The sequence below is a fragment of the Zootoca vivipara genome, chromosome 6 (assembly GCF_963506605.1).
Source record: "Zootoca vivipara chromosome 6, rZooViv1.1, whole genome shotgun sequence".
Lineage (NCBI taxonomy): Eukaryota > Metazoa > Chordata > Lepidosauria > Squamata > Lacertidae > Zootoca > Zootoca vivipara.
In genome coordinates this window covers 59,562,798-59,577,654 of record NC_083281.1, presented here as the reverse complement: position 1 = coordinate 59,577,654, position 14,857 = coordinate 59,562,798, and the positions used below count along the sequence as shown (strand labels likewise).

At 47.3% G+C, this 14,857-nt stretch overlaps 1 protein-coding gene across 2 annotated transcripts in view; it reads left to right on the top strand.

Annotated features, from left to right (window-relative positions):
• The first annotated feature begins 4,789 nt into the window (after window positions 1-4,789).
• The window catches only part of PIEZO1 (piezo type mechanosensitive ion channel component 1), a 119,520-nt gene continuing 109,452 nt past the window's right edge, over window positions 4,790-14,857 (top strand). Inside the window, exon 1 of one of the 2 annotated variants that reach the window (XM_035117665.2) lies at window positions 4,790-5,487. In XM_035117665.2, the coding sequence (XP_034973556.2) occupies window positions 5,424-5,487 (64 nt within the window). In that variant the 5' untranslated portion in view covers window positions 4,790-5,423. The remainder of the gene's footprint in view (window positions 5,488-14,857) is intronic. The other variant, XM_035117666.2, reaches the window with a different exon arrangement.

Below are 14,857 nucleotides of genomic sequence, written 5' to 3'. Positions count from 1 at the left end.
CTGCGGGAGGCAGTGGAAGACAGGAGTGCCTGGCGTGCTCTGGTCCATGGGGTCACGAAGAGTCGGACACGACTAAATAACAACAAAGTAACGTATGGGAATGCAGTGACAACTGCAAAGTTGGCGCCTTGCCAGTGGTCAATCTGTGTCGGGTCCTTTAAGAAAGTGTGACATAATTGTCTGGGGAAGGATCAAGGAAGCCTTCTTGCATTAATTACTCCATTGGGATTTATTTCATAGATCAATGCCTGCCCAAGCCTTGGAAGATGCTTTATTGAACGTGACTCTTGGCCAGAAGCCATGAAGGAACAATGGCCGCAAAGGCAAGTTTTCCTGCTGACAAAATAAAAAAATTCCTTCAGTAGCACCTTAAATTTTTTTATTTTTTTATTTTTTATTATTTTATTTTATTTTATTTTAATTTTTTTGCTTCGACTCAGACCAACACGGCTACCTACCTGTAACTTTCCTGCTGACAGAATTTGAATTCAATCTTGCAGCACCTGCAAGAGAGTTGGGAGGCAGCCTTGAAACAGGGAGCAATTGAAATTATTTTTAAGGCTGCTTGAGGGACTCCTTGAAAAGAGCAACTGGGAGGAAGGCACAAGACCCATGTGATCCCATTCTAGCCATCAGAGATACACATTTAGATTACAGCTGTTCCACATCCCAACAAATGGGATCTACTCCCAGGCCACATCTGGAGCACAGCTGCTTGTGTTTTACAGTACAAAACACAACATCTTTCCTCATAATTGATTACAAACTGCAAAAATATTTATCAGATCTGCAGGATTTATCAGATCTGCAGGATCATGCAGCCCAACCTGGTGCCCTCCAGGTGTTTTGAACCACAGCTTCCATCAGCCCCAGCCATCTCAGCCATGTTAACTGGAGATAATGGAAACTGTGGGCCAAGACATCTGAAGCGCACCAGACTGGGAAAGGGTGCAGTAACACTTCACAAAATGCAAGGTGAAGCAGGCATTACTTAAGACCTTGTTCTCTCTCAGGTGGTAAACCTGTGTCTATCCAGGGATGGGGAACCTGCAGCCCTCCAGATTTTGCTCAACTGCAATAAACTCATAATCGCTAGCCATTGACAATGTTGACTGGGGCTGATGAGTCAAGAATGTACCACTTCAGACTGTACTGCAGGCATGTCAAACCTGCGGCCCTCCAGATGTTTTGGACTACAATTCCCATCTTCCCCAACCACTGGTCCTGCTAGCTAGGGATCATGGGAGTTGTAGGCCAAAACATCTGGAGGGCCGCAGGTTTGACATGCCTGCTGTACTGTATATGGAGGTTCAGGTGCTCAAATACTTTATGTCAAACCAGCAACTCATCTCTCCGCATAAGAAGCTAGCATGTCAGGCTTCCCCTTGGCATGCTAATTTTCTATGTGCAGGGATTATGCCTGCATTCTGGAGGGGTAATAGCTTAGTGATAAAGAAGGCCTTTCCCTATTTTGTCTTCGTGTGCAGTAAGTCTCTATGGTAGTTGCATTTCTGGCATCTGTAGGGTTGGGTAACTATTTATGGAAAAGGGCTCTACCAGAGAACTTTCCAGTCAAAGTAGACCAGGAATGGGCAGAAGAGAGAATAGCTGAAGAACTGTTGGCAATGAATTCTGTCCAGTTTTAATAACAAATTGACACACCCTCCCCAAATGACGATACTGTTGAATTGAAATGAAATAAAAGAATTAATTCCAGTAGCACCTTAGAGATCAACTAAGTTTGTCATTGGCATGAGCTTTCATGTGCATGCACACTTCTTCAACTAGGTCAGGCATCCCCAAACTTCGGCCCTCCAGATGTTTTGGACTACAATTCCCATCTTCCCTGACCACTGGTCCTGTTAGCTAGGGATCATGGGAGTTGTAGGCCAAAACATCTGGAGGGCCGCAGTTTGGGGATGCCTGAACTAGGTGATTTTTTTGTGCGGAACTCATTTGAGTTGGGACTCGTTTGATTACTGCCAGTCAAAGTCCTAAGTGCAGAACTCTTTCATTCTAAGTGCATACTTTTTGGACCATGCTCTGTCAGTGGCCGGATCTTGGGGTCCTAGTACAAAACAAATTGCTCTGTCTCATGAGAGTCCCCTGGAGTAGTGCTGGTTTTAGATTTAGAGCAGATGGACAAAGTATTCTGACACTTGAAGTAAGGCAACTCCACGGGAACTCCCTTCTTAGGAGCCAAGGGAAAACTTATTGTCTGTGTTTTATGAAATACAGGTTTTGAGAAGTGTGTTTCTTTCTGCATAGGAACTCTCCTGTACCCTCAAGAAAGGAAACATAAGGCCCATTCAAGGTAAGCAGTACAATATATTAGACAGGTAATGTTTACATGGTTGCTACATAATGTAGGTGGCAGGTAGTTAGGGATAGGTGGCTTGTCTTATGTGCAAACAACTCCCCTCAGTGTAAATATTTAAGTGTCTGCAGAATCGGTACTTACACAGTGAAAGGCCTTGCCTTAATATGGGTTTAGCAGCAAAATGAAATAAGGGATGTTTTGAACCTGCATGCCAAACAGGAAACGACTGAGGAATCACAGCAAAGCAAGGGAAGCCCAGTTGATTCAGATGAAACAATGGGAAACAAGCAATCAAGGCAGACAGCTGAGCAATGTTTTTATTAGTCATGTTCAGGATGCAAGACCCAGTCGCTGTGCCAGGGAATCTGGGGAATGTCAAAAGCTTGTTATTTCCTGTTACAGCTGCGGCTTGCACACTGGGGATGGGCCTATCTGGGTGGGAGCAGAACAAACGAAAGGGGAATGAAAAGTGGAATCCTAAACTTGGTGGTTCCTTCCTCCTCCCTTAATCAGCAAATGCATAGAATCAGATAATAGGAAGGCATATCAAAGGTCATCTAGCACAGCCCCCTGGATCTGCTGCTGCAACATCCTTGATAGTGGCCATCCAGCCTCTGATTAAAAGCCTTTCATGAAATAGAGTCCACCACCTCCCAAGAAGGCATGCTGCACTAACACAGGAGGGTGGTGGGCCTATTTCAGGTCAAGGGTCAAATTCCTTTCTGGGAAACCTTCTGGGGGTCACCTGCCAACCATGGGCAGAGGCACAAGTGGGCAGAGCAATTGTATTTTATTTATTTTTTTACCAGAATGAATTATGCAGAGGTCTTGTGCCAGACACATTTCTTGTGCAAGTCTTAATCAAGCAAACATCACTCTTGCACATGGCCACAGTATTAGAACTGGATATTTTCCCCACCCACCCCCAAAAAAGAGAAGTCCAAGCCTCCATTTTAACCATTGTGAAACATTATAACTAAGGCTGGTAACATTTGCTCTTGTGTACTTCCTGGATTTAGCAAGCTGCCTTATACCAAGTCAGAACATAGGTCCATCTAGTTCAGTATTATCTACACTGACTGGCAGTGGCCCTCCAGGCAGGGGGTGCTTTCAGCCCTAATTGGAGTTGCTGGGGATTGAATCTGGGACCTTTTGTTCTGCCACCGAGCTATGGCCCCCTTCCTCACGTACTACTTTCTGTGCAAACATGAGTATAGAAATACTTGTACAGTACTGTATAGGAATACTACATGTGTATAGGAATTCTTGGGTTGCCCAGAACGGAGGACAGGGGAGGAATGATTGTGGGCATCATTTTTAAAAAAACCCATGGATGCATTCCATCAAGTACCGCTCACTGATATGGATGGTAAGTGGTGGAATAGCAATTAATATCCACAACTGAGAAAATGGAAAAGTACAGAAGCTCATGTAACCAACACACACAGAGGAAGTTACAGGTAGGTAGCCATGTTGGTCTGAGTCAAGGCAAAATAAAAAAATTCCTTCAATAGCACCTTAAAGACCAACTAAGTTTTTATTTTGGTATGAGCTTTCATGCACACGAAAGCTCATACCAAAATAAAAACTTAGTTGGTCTTTAAGGTGCTACTGAAGGAATTTTTTATTTTACACACAGAGGAGGAAGAGAGACATATCAATGGCTTTCTAGTAGCAACCTTAGGCCCAACGATAGAGGCGAAGTAGAGGAAAGTTTTTCTCCCTCTCTTGTAACATTAGAATTTGTGGACACCCAATCAAGCTTGAATACTGGAGAATTCCAGACAGACAAAAGAAAAAAAATACAGCCCACAGTTAAGCTATGAGAGATGCTCCTGTATGGGGCAGTGATGGCTACCAACTTGGACAGCTTTCAGAGAGGATTAGACAAACTCATTGAGGTGGTAATTGCTACCAATGGCTACTAGCCATGATGGCTATGCTCTGCCTCCAAGGTCAGCAATGGAGCTTCTGAGAACCAGTTGCTGGGAACCAAACCCCAGAAGGGGAGAGGGCTGTTGCGCTCAGGTCCTGCTTGCAGGCTTCCCACAGGCATCTGGTTGGCCACTGTGAGAACAGGATACTGGTCTAGATAAGCTGTTGTCCTGATCCACCCTGACATGACAGCCTTCTCATTCATGAATTTGTCCGGTCCAGTCTCAGTCAAACCTCTGCATGTCGCGGGGGCTCTGCTTTCGGAGTGGTTCCGAAATCGCTCTCCACGTGCCCAGAGGCGCTTTCTTCTGGCAACATTTATTATTGTTATTTTTCTGAGCGTGATGTGGCATCTGGAAACGGGCTGTCCTGGTGGTCTGTTGCTGCGATGGGGCTGAAGCGGCGCTAGATGGTGCTGCGTCCCGGAGAAAGGCCCGGACGGAACGGGACTGCAGAGCCCCACGAGCCAAGGCCAGGGGAGGCCGCGCCAAGGAGGAGAAGGAGGCGGAGACGGAGGCTCCTTCCAGCAAAGTGCAAGTTTGACGCAAAGCAGCGCCCCCCCGGCCAGAGCCAGACACGTGCTGCGGGCCGAGGGAGGCGAAGAGCCGCCGCGGCAGGAGCAGCTGCTACCGGAGTTTGGCGCGGGCTGGAGCAGCCTGCCCTGGAACACTTTGCTCCGCCAGGGTACCCCGCGCGTACTCCGGGGTAAAGCCAGGGTAGCCTCCCCACCTCTCCGCCTTCCTCCTCCCCGGAGAGCTGCGCTGGAGATCCCCGAGGGCCGGGAGGGAGGAGACGACGCCTAGCAGAGCCCAGAGGGAGAAACCCGAGGGAGTCAGCAAGTTTCGCCGGAGGGAGCCTCTGCGCGTTTTTGGCCGGAGCGCCCGGGAAGCGCGCCTTGCCGCTGCTTCGGCGTCTTGGGAGTGGTCCTTCCATGCCGGAGCACCGCGGGGCGGGGGCCCTCAGCAAGGGAGGACCCCGCTGACCGCGGGGCTGGCGCGGTGACTGACTTGGGGGCGGGGGGCTTAGAGGCTCCTCCCTTCTCCCCGTCCACGCCGGAGGAGCAGGCAGGCGGCGATGCTGGCGCCGGCGACGCGCGCCTTGCCTGCTGGCTGCGAAACTTGCGCCTAAGCGCGCAAAGGGCGCGCTGCTGCCCGAGTGGGCGAAGAAGATGGAGTTGCGGGTCTGCTGCGGGGTCCTCTACTGGCTGCTGTTGCCGCTATCCCTCCTGGCGGGTAAGAAGTGGACCTGGGGTGGGAGACACACTCGCCCCCCCTTTTCTCCAGCGCTGCCTTTCTATTTCTCGCCCGCGCGTTTTTCAGGGATTCCCCTCGTCCCAGATGTTCAGAGAAGTGCTTCTTCCAGCGGCACAGCTGGGGTGGTGAAGTGGCGTGCTATGGTTACTACACGCGCGGGGGGGGGGCACACCTCTCTCGCTTTCTCCTTGCTGACTCAACCTTGGGGCTCCACGTCGCCGTCACCTTGCGCTTTTGATCGACCGCTCCCACCACGCTGTGCTTCCGCGGAAGTCGCGCCCGCTGACTACCTTCATTCCCTTTTTTTTACGAATCGGGGAATTCTTGGTTGGGAGGACCTTCCCATGTCCACGAGTGGGGCCAGTGGCTGAAGTGAAGAATGAATAAAGCCCTGGGTTTTGTCTACTAGACCTCAGCGAGAGAAACCTTTGAAAACCTGGTGCATGGTGCACAAGGCAGAGGGTTGGAGTCAATGACCTTTAGGGGACCCTCTCCATGGCGCACAGTTTTTGCATGCGGCTGGCATATGGATTCTGTTCCTTTCTCCCTGCCCTCCTTCCTGTCTGAGGATCTGAGATTCCTAATGAAAGAGGCGAGGGAGAACTTCTTGGTAGAGTTGCAAAATTCCTCGCTCATGACTGAATAGCCCATCCTGTGTGGATCTGGCTGTGAGTCACTAGGGTGGGTTGCGGAGAAGGTGGCTGCTACTGGTGAGCCTTGCGGAAGGCACTGGCGGCAGCCCCACCTTGGTTCTTGCAAGGCACAGAAGCAGCGTCTCTTTTGCTTGTTCTGCCTCCACTGTCGCAGGCAGCACATGCTTCTGCTGGGAACTGCTGGAAGGCAGAGTGCTGTTGAACTCCTGCCCTGCTTGCAGGCTTCCCATTGGGGCATCAGGGTAGCCACTGAGAGAACAGGGTGCCGGGCTAGAGTTTCCCTAGAAGTCTTTTCCCACCCCCACATTCTGCTCTCTGGTGCTGACAGCACGTGCATAATTTGTCCTGCCAACAAGGGTTATTTTGTACTGACAAGTATAGGCTGAGAGTGCAGAGAGAGGTATAAATTGAAGGTTAGGACTGTGTTTCCTTTTTTGCACTTCCTGCTTTTCCAGTATCCTAGAGTCCCTCTTCCTTTTGGACATGAAGGAAAGTAGGAAGCTGATATCAAACCTCCTGGTGGAAATTAATATTGTGATGCTACCAGACTCTAGGTAGCAAACACGTGGATGGGAAGATCAATGTGCGTTGTGTTTTGCACATTGAGGCATGCAACCATGGCATCATGATTCTAGATCTGAGCTGGGGGTCATTGACCAGAAAAAAGTGATGATGGATTCACAATGGATAGCTCGATAAAAGCATTAACTTAGTGTGTGGCAGCTGTGTGAAGAAAGGAAAATCCTCCTTGCGGGGAATTGAGAATAAAAACTGCCAATATCATTGCACTGTTATACAAATCTACAGTGTGAATGCAGTGGGAATACTATGTTCATTATAGGTAGCTTCAGCTTGAAAAAGGATATTGCAGAACTGGGGAAAGTTCTGCATGTGGTGGGAAAGGTGGGTAGAGGAAACTCTTTTATCCCTCTCTTTTATGCAACTAGAATTCCTGTAAAGGTAGAATGGAGTTACCCAATGAAGCTGAATTCAGGAAGATTCAGGGCAGACAAAAGGGAAGTACTTCACACAATGTGCAATTTAACTGTGGGACTCACTTCCACAAGGTGGGCTGGTGGGTCCCAATTTGGACAGCTTTAGAAAGGGTTTCGATCAACTCGTTGAGGATAGGGCTACCTATGGCTACTACATGATAAATGTATATGGCTTGTATGTATCCATGTTAGTTCTCCATGAGGTAGACACATTGACTGATGCACATGGCTAACTTTGGTCTATTAATTTCAATGGGTCTACTCTGTGTAGAACTACCATTAGATGCAGCCCACTGCCTCCAAGATCAGAGGCAGTTTGCCTCTTAGTACAGGGGGCTGGTGATCAGAGGCAGGATACGAGGGCTGTTGTCCTCCTCTCCTGCTTGTGGGTTTCCTAGAGGCTTCTGGTTGTACTCTCTGGGAAAAGGGATGCAGGGAGGCCTTTGGTCTGATCCTGCAGGGCTCTTCTGATGTTTATTTTCATATGCTTATATTCCTCCCTCCCAGTGGGAGCCCAGGGCAACAAACAATGCAGTCTAAGTCTCTAATAAACCCCATTAAAATTCCAATAAAACATACAGCCACATCTTCTTCACAAATGTTGTTAATACCCCCAAAGCTAACTTAAGGAAGCAGATTTCAGCAGTGCCTTTCCTAGTATAGAGGGTTAGAGCAAACAAACTTCTAAAGCGTGAAGTACTTTGCTATTTATTGAGGGCTGAAATAAGGAAAAGCTATTGAAATGATTTTTGCTGTTGAGCCTAGCAAGAGCAAGTGAGATCTCTGTACAAGCAGAGAATTTTATTAAAATAGTCATCATCATCATCCAGGAACCAACTGACTTAAGTCTCTGATGCAGACACTTCATTTTATTTTAATAATTGTTCCTCTGTGATTTGGCACCTACAAAAATGCCCAGGCTGGCTTCTAGGAATTTTAAGTATTTTTCCAGGCTTCCTTACACGGCACTGTCAGAGAGGTGGGGCTCATTTTTCATCCCCAAGTGCATTACCAAAGAATGACGAGACACTGCATCAAAACTGTGGAACCTTTTAAAACTAAAGTATTATAAACAGCTATATAGAAATTGAGAACTTCTAGGTGTCAAAAAGTAAGCACTAATGTCATTCTGTTTGGTGTTATTTTACTGTTTATAACCAATGCCGCCCGCCCCCCACCTATAAATGGCTGTCAATAATAAAATAGGAATGTGTGCAGAGCTTCACAAACTATTTAGATGGAAATGCAGCGCATCTCCCTGGAGAATAAAGGATATCAGTGTTAAATGTGTATTCTTATTTTTATAGACTTGTTACCATTTCTATTATGCCCAAAGTCTGGAATGTATTGCTGATGTCCCTGGCCCCCCTTTTGCCTTTACTTCAGTATTTCATGCCTGTTTTCTGTGGTGATTTTGCATTATAATAAAATAGATAAAAGTATTTTTAAAATTACATTAAGGTTCTGCATCACAGCCACAATAACTTGCCCAGTGGATTGCCCTAAGCTCACCCCTCCCTTCTCATCTTCCATTAGCTATCTACCTTTACTGGTTGATTTCCTTCTCTTTTCCCTCCCTCTGTTCTGCCCCACTCACTTGCCTAAATCTAGATTGCATGCTTAGCAGGGCAGGGCAGGGTGTGGGTGTGTGACCCCATCTTTTGTTGTGTTACACTGTACAATGTAGTATATGCCAGTAGCACTATATCAATAATAATAAGTTTTCCACATTGTAAAACAGAGGCGGAGAAGGAGAATTGTTGCAATTTAAAGCACTATTATCTGTACAAAATTGACTCTGCCTTGCAGAATTCCGTTTTGCCAGGCTGTTTCAAATGGAAGCTCCAATCTCGCTAGCAGCAAAACTGTAGCTGTATTGTGTGAGTAGCTGCTGCAATTAAGTAAAATACAGGGGGTGGCTTCTTAGACATGGGCATTTGGAGAAGTAGCACCTCATGGTGTTCCATGGAGATTACTGATTATTATTTTCAGATGATATGTTCTGGGTTTGTCATCTTTTCTCAACACCTGTTCATTTGGTAATAATGACTGCCTTTGTTTTTGTTTTAAAGTGCATTGAACTGAAGTAAAGAGAGGTTTCCTTTGGTGACCCTGCAGCTCCTGGTCGAAACAAGACAGTTCGGGGTTTCAAAGGCTGCCTCTTGCTCTGTGTTTCCAAATGAATAATCTGCAGCCTTGCAATGCAACCCATGGATCTATCTTGTAGTTTTCCCAGCTGCTCCTGTTGTGTCAGCTGGCTGTCAAAAGTGTCTTCCCAAAGAGACCTGGCCCTTCCCCTCTTTCCTTCCCGCCCCCAGAAATGCCTGTGTTTTGAAAGTCCATGTACGGAGACAGCCGGCCAGTTTTGCACAAATATTTAATGAACAAGCAAAGCCTTGGCCATCCCCAGTCTGTTGCAAAGGTAAACTCTGGAATGGCCGTTAGTTATACACCCAGCAGCTAGGGAAGAAGAGAGGCTGGTGTTGTGAAGAGGGATGAAGGAAGGGTCTGTGTCCCTCCAGAATTGTCCTGCCAACAAAGTAGCCTTGCAGTGGATGGGGAAAATTGGGCAGCTGTTGGATGTTCTCAGCATGGATTGCTAGTGGGTTTGCTCATGTTCCCTAGGAGTACAATTCTGATTTGCTCTGGATTTTTTTGAGTAATCCATTCATTCTGGCTACAAGAAGTGTTCTTCTGCTGTGTATGTTGGGAATTGGTTATGTATGCGCTCAGTACAGAGGGCAGTATTTAGTGCTGGTCAGAGTAGACCCTCACGCGTTGAAACTAAGGGACATGGCTGGCATGCAATCACTCTGAATAAAGCTTAGTTGGATGCTAATAGTAGATAGTGAGAACATAAGAAGAGCCTGCTGAATGAGGCCAATGGCTCGTTGAGTCCAGCATCCTGTTCTCACAGTGGCCGTCCAGATGCCTGTGGGAAACCCACAATGCAGACAGAAGAGCTCTCTCCCCTCCTGTAGTTTCCAACAACTACTGTTCAGATGCATGACTGCCTCTGACTATGGAGGCAAAGGAGAGTGTTGGCTAGCAGGGCAGTCTCGAGCTGGTCGGGCGCTCTGGCGCTGAGGGGCGGAGATTGCTCCGGCACCCCCGCCCTCGCATTGCACACTATGGCTTCTGCGCGGCTTTGCCCCAAAGCACCCCGCCTACCGGCCCGGCGCCCCACACCACCAGGACTCTACCTAGAGCTGGCCCTGTTGACTAGTAGCTATCCATAGCCTTTTCCTTCATGAATTTATCCAGTCTTCTTTTAAAGCCATCTAAGTGGGTGACTCTCTCTCTCTCTCTCTCTCTCTCTCTCTCTCTCTCTCTCTCTCTCTCTCTCTCTCTGGAGTGAGTTCCATAGTTTAAATATGTACTACATGAAGAAGTGCATTCTTTTGTTTGTCTTGAATCTTCCAACATTTATTGGATGTACACGACATCTATTCTTAAGAGAAGGGGAGAAAAACTTTTCTCTATCCACTTTCCCCATGCCATGCATGATTTCACAAACCTTTGCTACTATCTGAGTGTTCTTATTTTTACAATGCACTTTTTTTGGGGGGTGCTCTAGAATCCAGCTTGGCTCCTGGCAGGTTTTGTTCGTGGCTGTGTTTTGAGAAGAGGGTGCTTTGTTTGCACCCTGTTTGGAAAATGGGCATTACATGACTGCAGCCTTTACACACCCTCTAGATGTTTTGGACTGCAATTCCCTTGAGCCCTAGCTGATATGGCCATATTATGTTGGAACTGATAGAAACATGACCATGCTGGCTGGGGCTGATGGGAGTTGTAGTCCAAATCATCTGGAAGGCACCAGGTTGGCAAAGGCTGCTGTGCTGCTTTCCCAGTTCAAAGCGAGCTAATTCTGCGTGATGAATGTGTCACCGAGCCCTTTCCTTGCTTGTGGGCAAGACTCCAGAAACCAACTGGCAGATACACCATAAGGCCTAGGACAGAGATGGTCAGCTTTTATAGCATCAGAGACTGCTCTATTCACCAGATTGCGGCCTGCGTGCTGGGAGTGGTCAAGCTCCATAGTGAAATTTGCAAAATCTCACAGTTAGGGAGCCTGTGTGGTGAGGAATGGCACTACATGCAAGTAGGCACATTTAAGAAACAAGATTCAAACCCAGCATTACATGCTGACACCTAAAATCTTAGTTTCTTGCAACTGTGGGCACTAAGGGCAGATGAAACAGTTTCCTGGACCACCCCACATCTAGGATATAAAAGAGGTTAATACCCGTTTCTCTCCCCACTCCCGTTCTGTCACCTTGCACTCCTGGAAAATGGCAGCCTTTGACTTTCAGAGAGACTAAATCGATAAAGCACCTGCCTTGGGACCAACGGGGATTGTGGGGGAGATACCAGATGATGGTTTAAAGAGGAGGCTGGTGAGCACTAGAGGTCCTGGGACAGCTAAAGCGCAAAATCACTCACCTCAGCAACCCTTTCTCTGTGAAGCTGGTCTCCTGAGGCAGTTGCTTCTGATTATAATGAGAGTCATGAAAACCCTGTTGTGTTGAGCCACTTGGCACTGTCTTCGCAATTTCCTCGCACCTTGTCAGGCTGGGCATGTACTGGGCATGTACACTGGCCTGCGAGCGCTCCAGTTGGAGAACAGCCTTTACCAAAGGTGTCATGGGCTTTGAAGAAACTCGATCTCAGGACACAGGGGAGAAGCATGCTAAGAGGAAGGCACGCTTGGCAAATCCACACCGTGATCAACTCCCGCCTGTCAAATCCACACCGTGATCAACTCCCGCCTGGAAACCAATGTCCCCACTATGGAAGGACGTGTGGATCCAGAATTAGCCTCCACGGACCCATTGTTATATTCGTGTTTATGGAAGACAATCTTACTCGGCTACAAGTGATCGCAGAAGAAGAAGAAGAAGAAGAAGAAGAAGAAGAAGAAGTGTGTGTGTGTCTGGGTAGGAGTGGGAAGGCAGGGCACCCCCAAGCAGCCAGACTTCCTTGCCCCCTCCTCCCGGGAAGAAAGTGGGGGCTATGAGCACCTTTATTTTTCATGTGGCAGCAAGAAAGGTGGGTGTGACTCTCCCAACTAGCCTGGCACCCTGGAGACAGCGCCGGAATGTTTGCAGGCCAGCTGTTTGCATGTGCCGTTTTCTGTCACCATGACAAGGAACGGCGATGGATAAGGCACCATGTCCTGTTTCGTTCCTGACCCCCATTGCTGCCAATCTGCCCTCCACCTCCCATTTTCTCCAAGGCGGCTGCAAGAACTGACGGAGCAGTTATGATGCAGTTTCATTTGTGGCAACAACAAACCGCTGCAGGGGTGGAGAGGGGAGAGATTTTGCAAGCCGCAGAAGAAGCAGAGGGACTTTCTGTGTGGTTTGCGCTGCCTGACACCAAGACTAATTCCTTTACTAGTTCCCCCTCCTCCACATTTCTTAAATAGGCAATGAGTTTCTATTCCGACATGTGCACGTCTCTGTCTGTCTCTTTCTCTTTCTCTCTCTGTGTGTGTACGTCTTCCTCCCAGCGGTGACTCACAGAGCCTACAGGATGTGAGAAGTTTAATTATAACTGTGCCTGCAAATGCTGCTTAGGTTTGTCTGCTATAGGCTCTCCATTTCTGGGCACTGCTCACGCAAAAAAAAATTAAAAATATCAGGAATAGGGACTGAACTGACATCATAGGCTAGTTCCAAGGTCTGGGTTCAAATCCCACATGCCATGTCTCCTGGGGTTTGCATAAAAGAACGCTAGTTGAAGCGCTGCCAGTTTTTGGACTCCTGCTCATAGAATTGGCTCCCAGTGAGGTTATAAAGAAGCACCAACATTCCTGCAGTTTTACGCTTAAGTGTTAAAAGATGCAGATGCTTATTTGTCCTGCCGTTATGTTAACTGAGTGCTCAGCATTTTAGTCTTTGCCATCCAAATCTGCAGAGTCTTGCTGTTCTGTTAACATTGGTAAAGAGTGGGCAGAAACAGAGGAAGGTGGAGAACCAAAAACACATCACTGGATGGGAGAGGAAGGTTCTAAACAGCCATGTTGTAGTCAGAGGTGTCCAGTTTGGGTGATACTTATCATGAAACACTTGCAGTTCTTATTAATACGTATCCAAATATCCCAGAGATACCTGCTCCTTAAAACTCACAAACCAGATTTTCTACCACTGGGATGACATTTGATTCATATCTTGCCTCTCTTATAGGAAGCTTTATCATTTTATAAGCACAACAACCCTGTGAGACAAGGTAGCTTTTTAGGCAATGTCCAGCCCAGTGTCTCTCAGTGAACTTCATGATTGTGGGGATTTGAAACAGGGTCTCTCAGGTCTTAGTCAGACGCTGGAAGTAGTGCACCATGCTGGCTCCTAAGAAATTTGTGGCCCGCCATCCATTTTATATCTGAGGTACAAGGTTAAGGCTTAGGACTGGAGCTTTGGGGTACCAGGAGTGAGTGGAAAATATATTCCACCCTCCCTTTCTTACAGCCTTGCAAATGTCTCCAGAAGCAGGTTGCAAGCTTGCTTTTACACACACACACACACACACACACGGTTGGGTTAGACTAGTGGTTCCCAAACTCCCTCTGCCCCTATGGACCACTTACTGATTTTTCTGCCTCGTAGCCATTGTATTGTGCCATGCTAGAAGATGTATGATTTTTAATTATATTTTTATGCATTTCTAATTTCTTATATCCAGTGTTTTCTCATATCACAATTCGTATTCCATAGAATACCGTATAAGGACAAGAAGAAGAAATAAAAGTACTGTTAAAAATCAATATACTCAGTGTGATGGATGTGCTACTTCCTGTCTTCAAGCACAAATCCACAGATACCCGGAGTACTATCTGAATGAAGCTCAGGGACCTCTGGTGGGCCGTAGGCCACAGTTGGGGAACTCCTGGGTTAGACAGTTGTGCCATACAAAAAGTATTAATAACAATAAGCACTTTTGTTCCAAATAACAAAGGTTTCCCAGTCTGAGGATTTCCCCCAGACAAACAAGCATTTGTCACAGGAAACCAAACTGATGAATCCAGTCTGTGATCTTTGTTTTTCATATGTTCATGAGCTGTTTTTGCAGGGGGGGGGGCATATTTGCAGCTGAAAAATGGGATACAAATACTGTACAGTGGTACCTCCGGTTGTGGATGAGATCTGTTCCGGAGGCCCGGTCAGATCCCAAGGTTTCCACAACCTGAGGACCACTTCTGCGCATGTGCGCATGGCGAAACCCGGTCAAATACTTCCGGGTTTGCCGCTTTCACATCCTGAAGTTTACGTAACCAGAGGGTTACGTAACTACTGGAGGTACTACTTTGCAGTAATTTTAGAGAAAAATATAAGGAGAGGTGCTGGGGCTTGAACTGGCTTGGGCCCACTCCCACCTCCCCTAATTCTTGCCACCTCCTAACCAGGCAGCCTCACTCCCTAACCCCAGATGTATAGAGGCTGCCTGAGATGACTCAGCAAAAAGGAGGGAGCGCTCTGTGCATGCTCAAAGTGGTTGTCTTGTTACTACTTTTCCTCCAAATGGCATTCTGGGATTTAGGTCTGGCAGGTCCTGGTTTGGGTTAGCCTTCTGATCCTGATCCTTTGCATAAAAGTGTGTGTGCGCCTAAGAGAGTGGGAGAGACTTGTACGTGTGACACAAGGACTTCTCTCTTTGCTGTAGGCCTCTCCTCCACCCTCCCTCTTACTATCTCTCTCT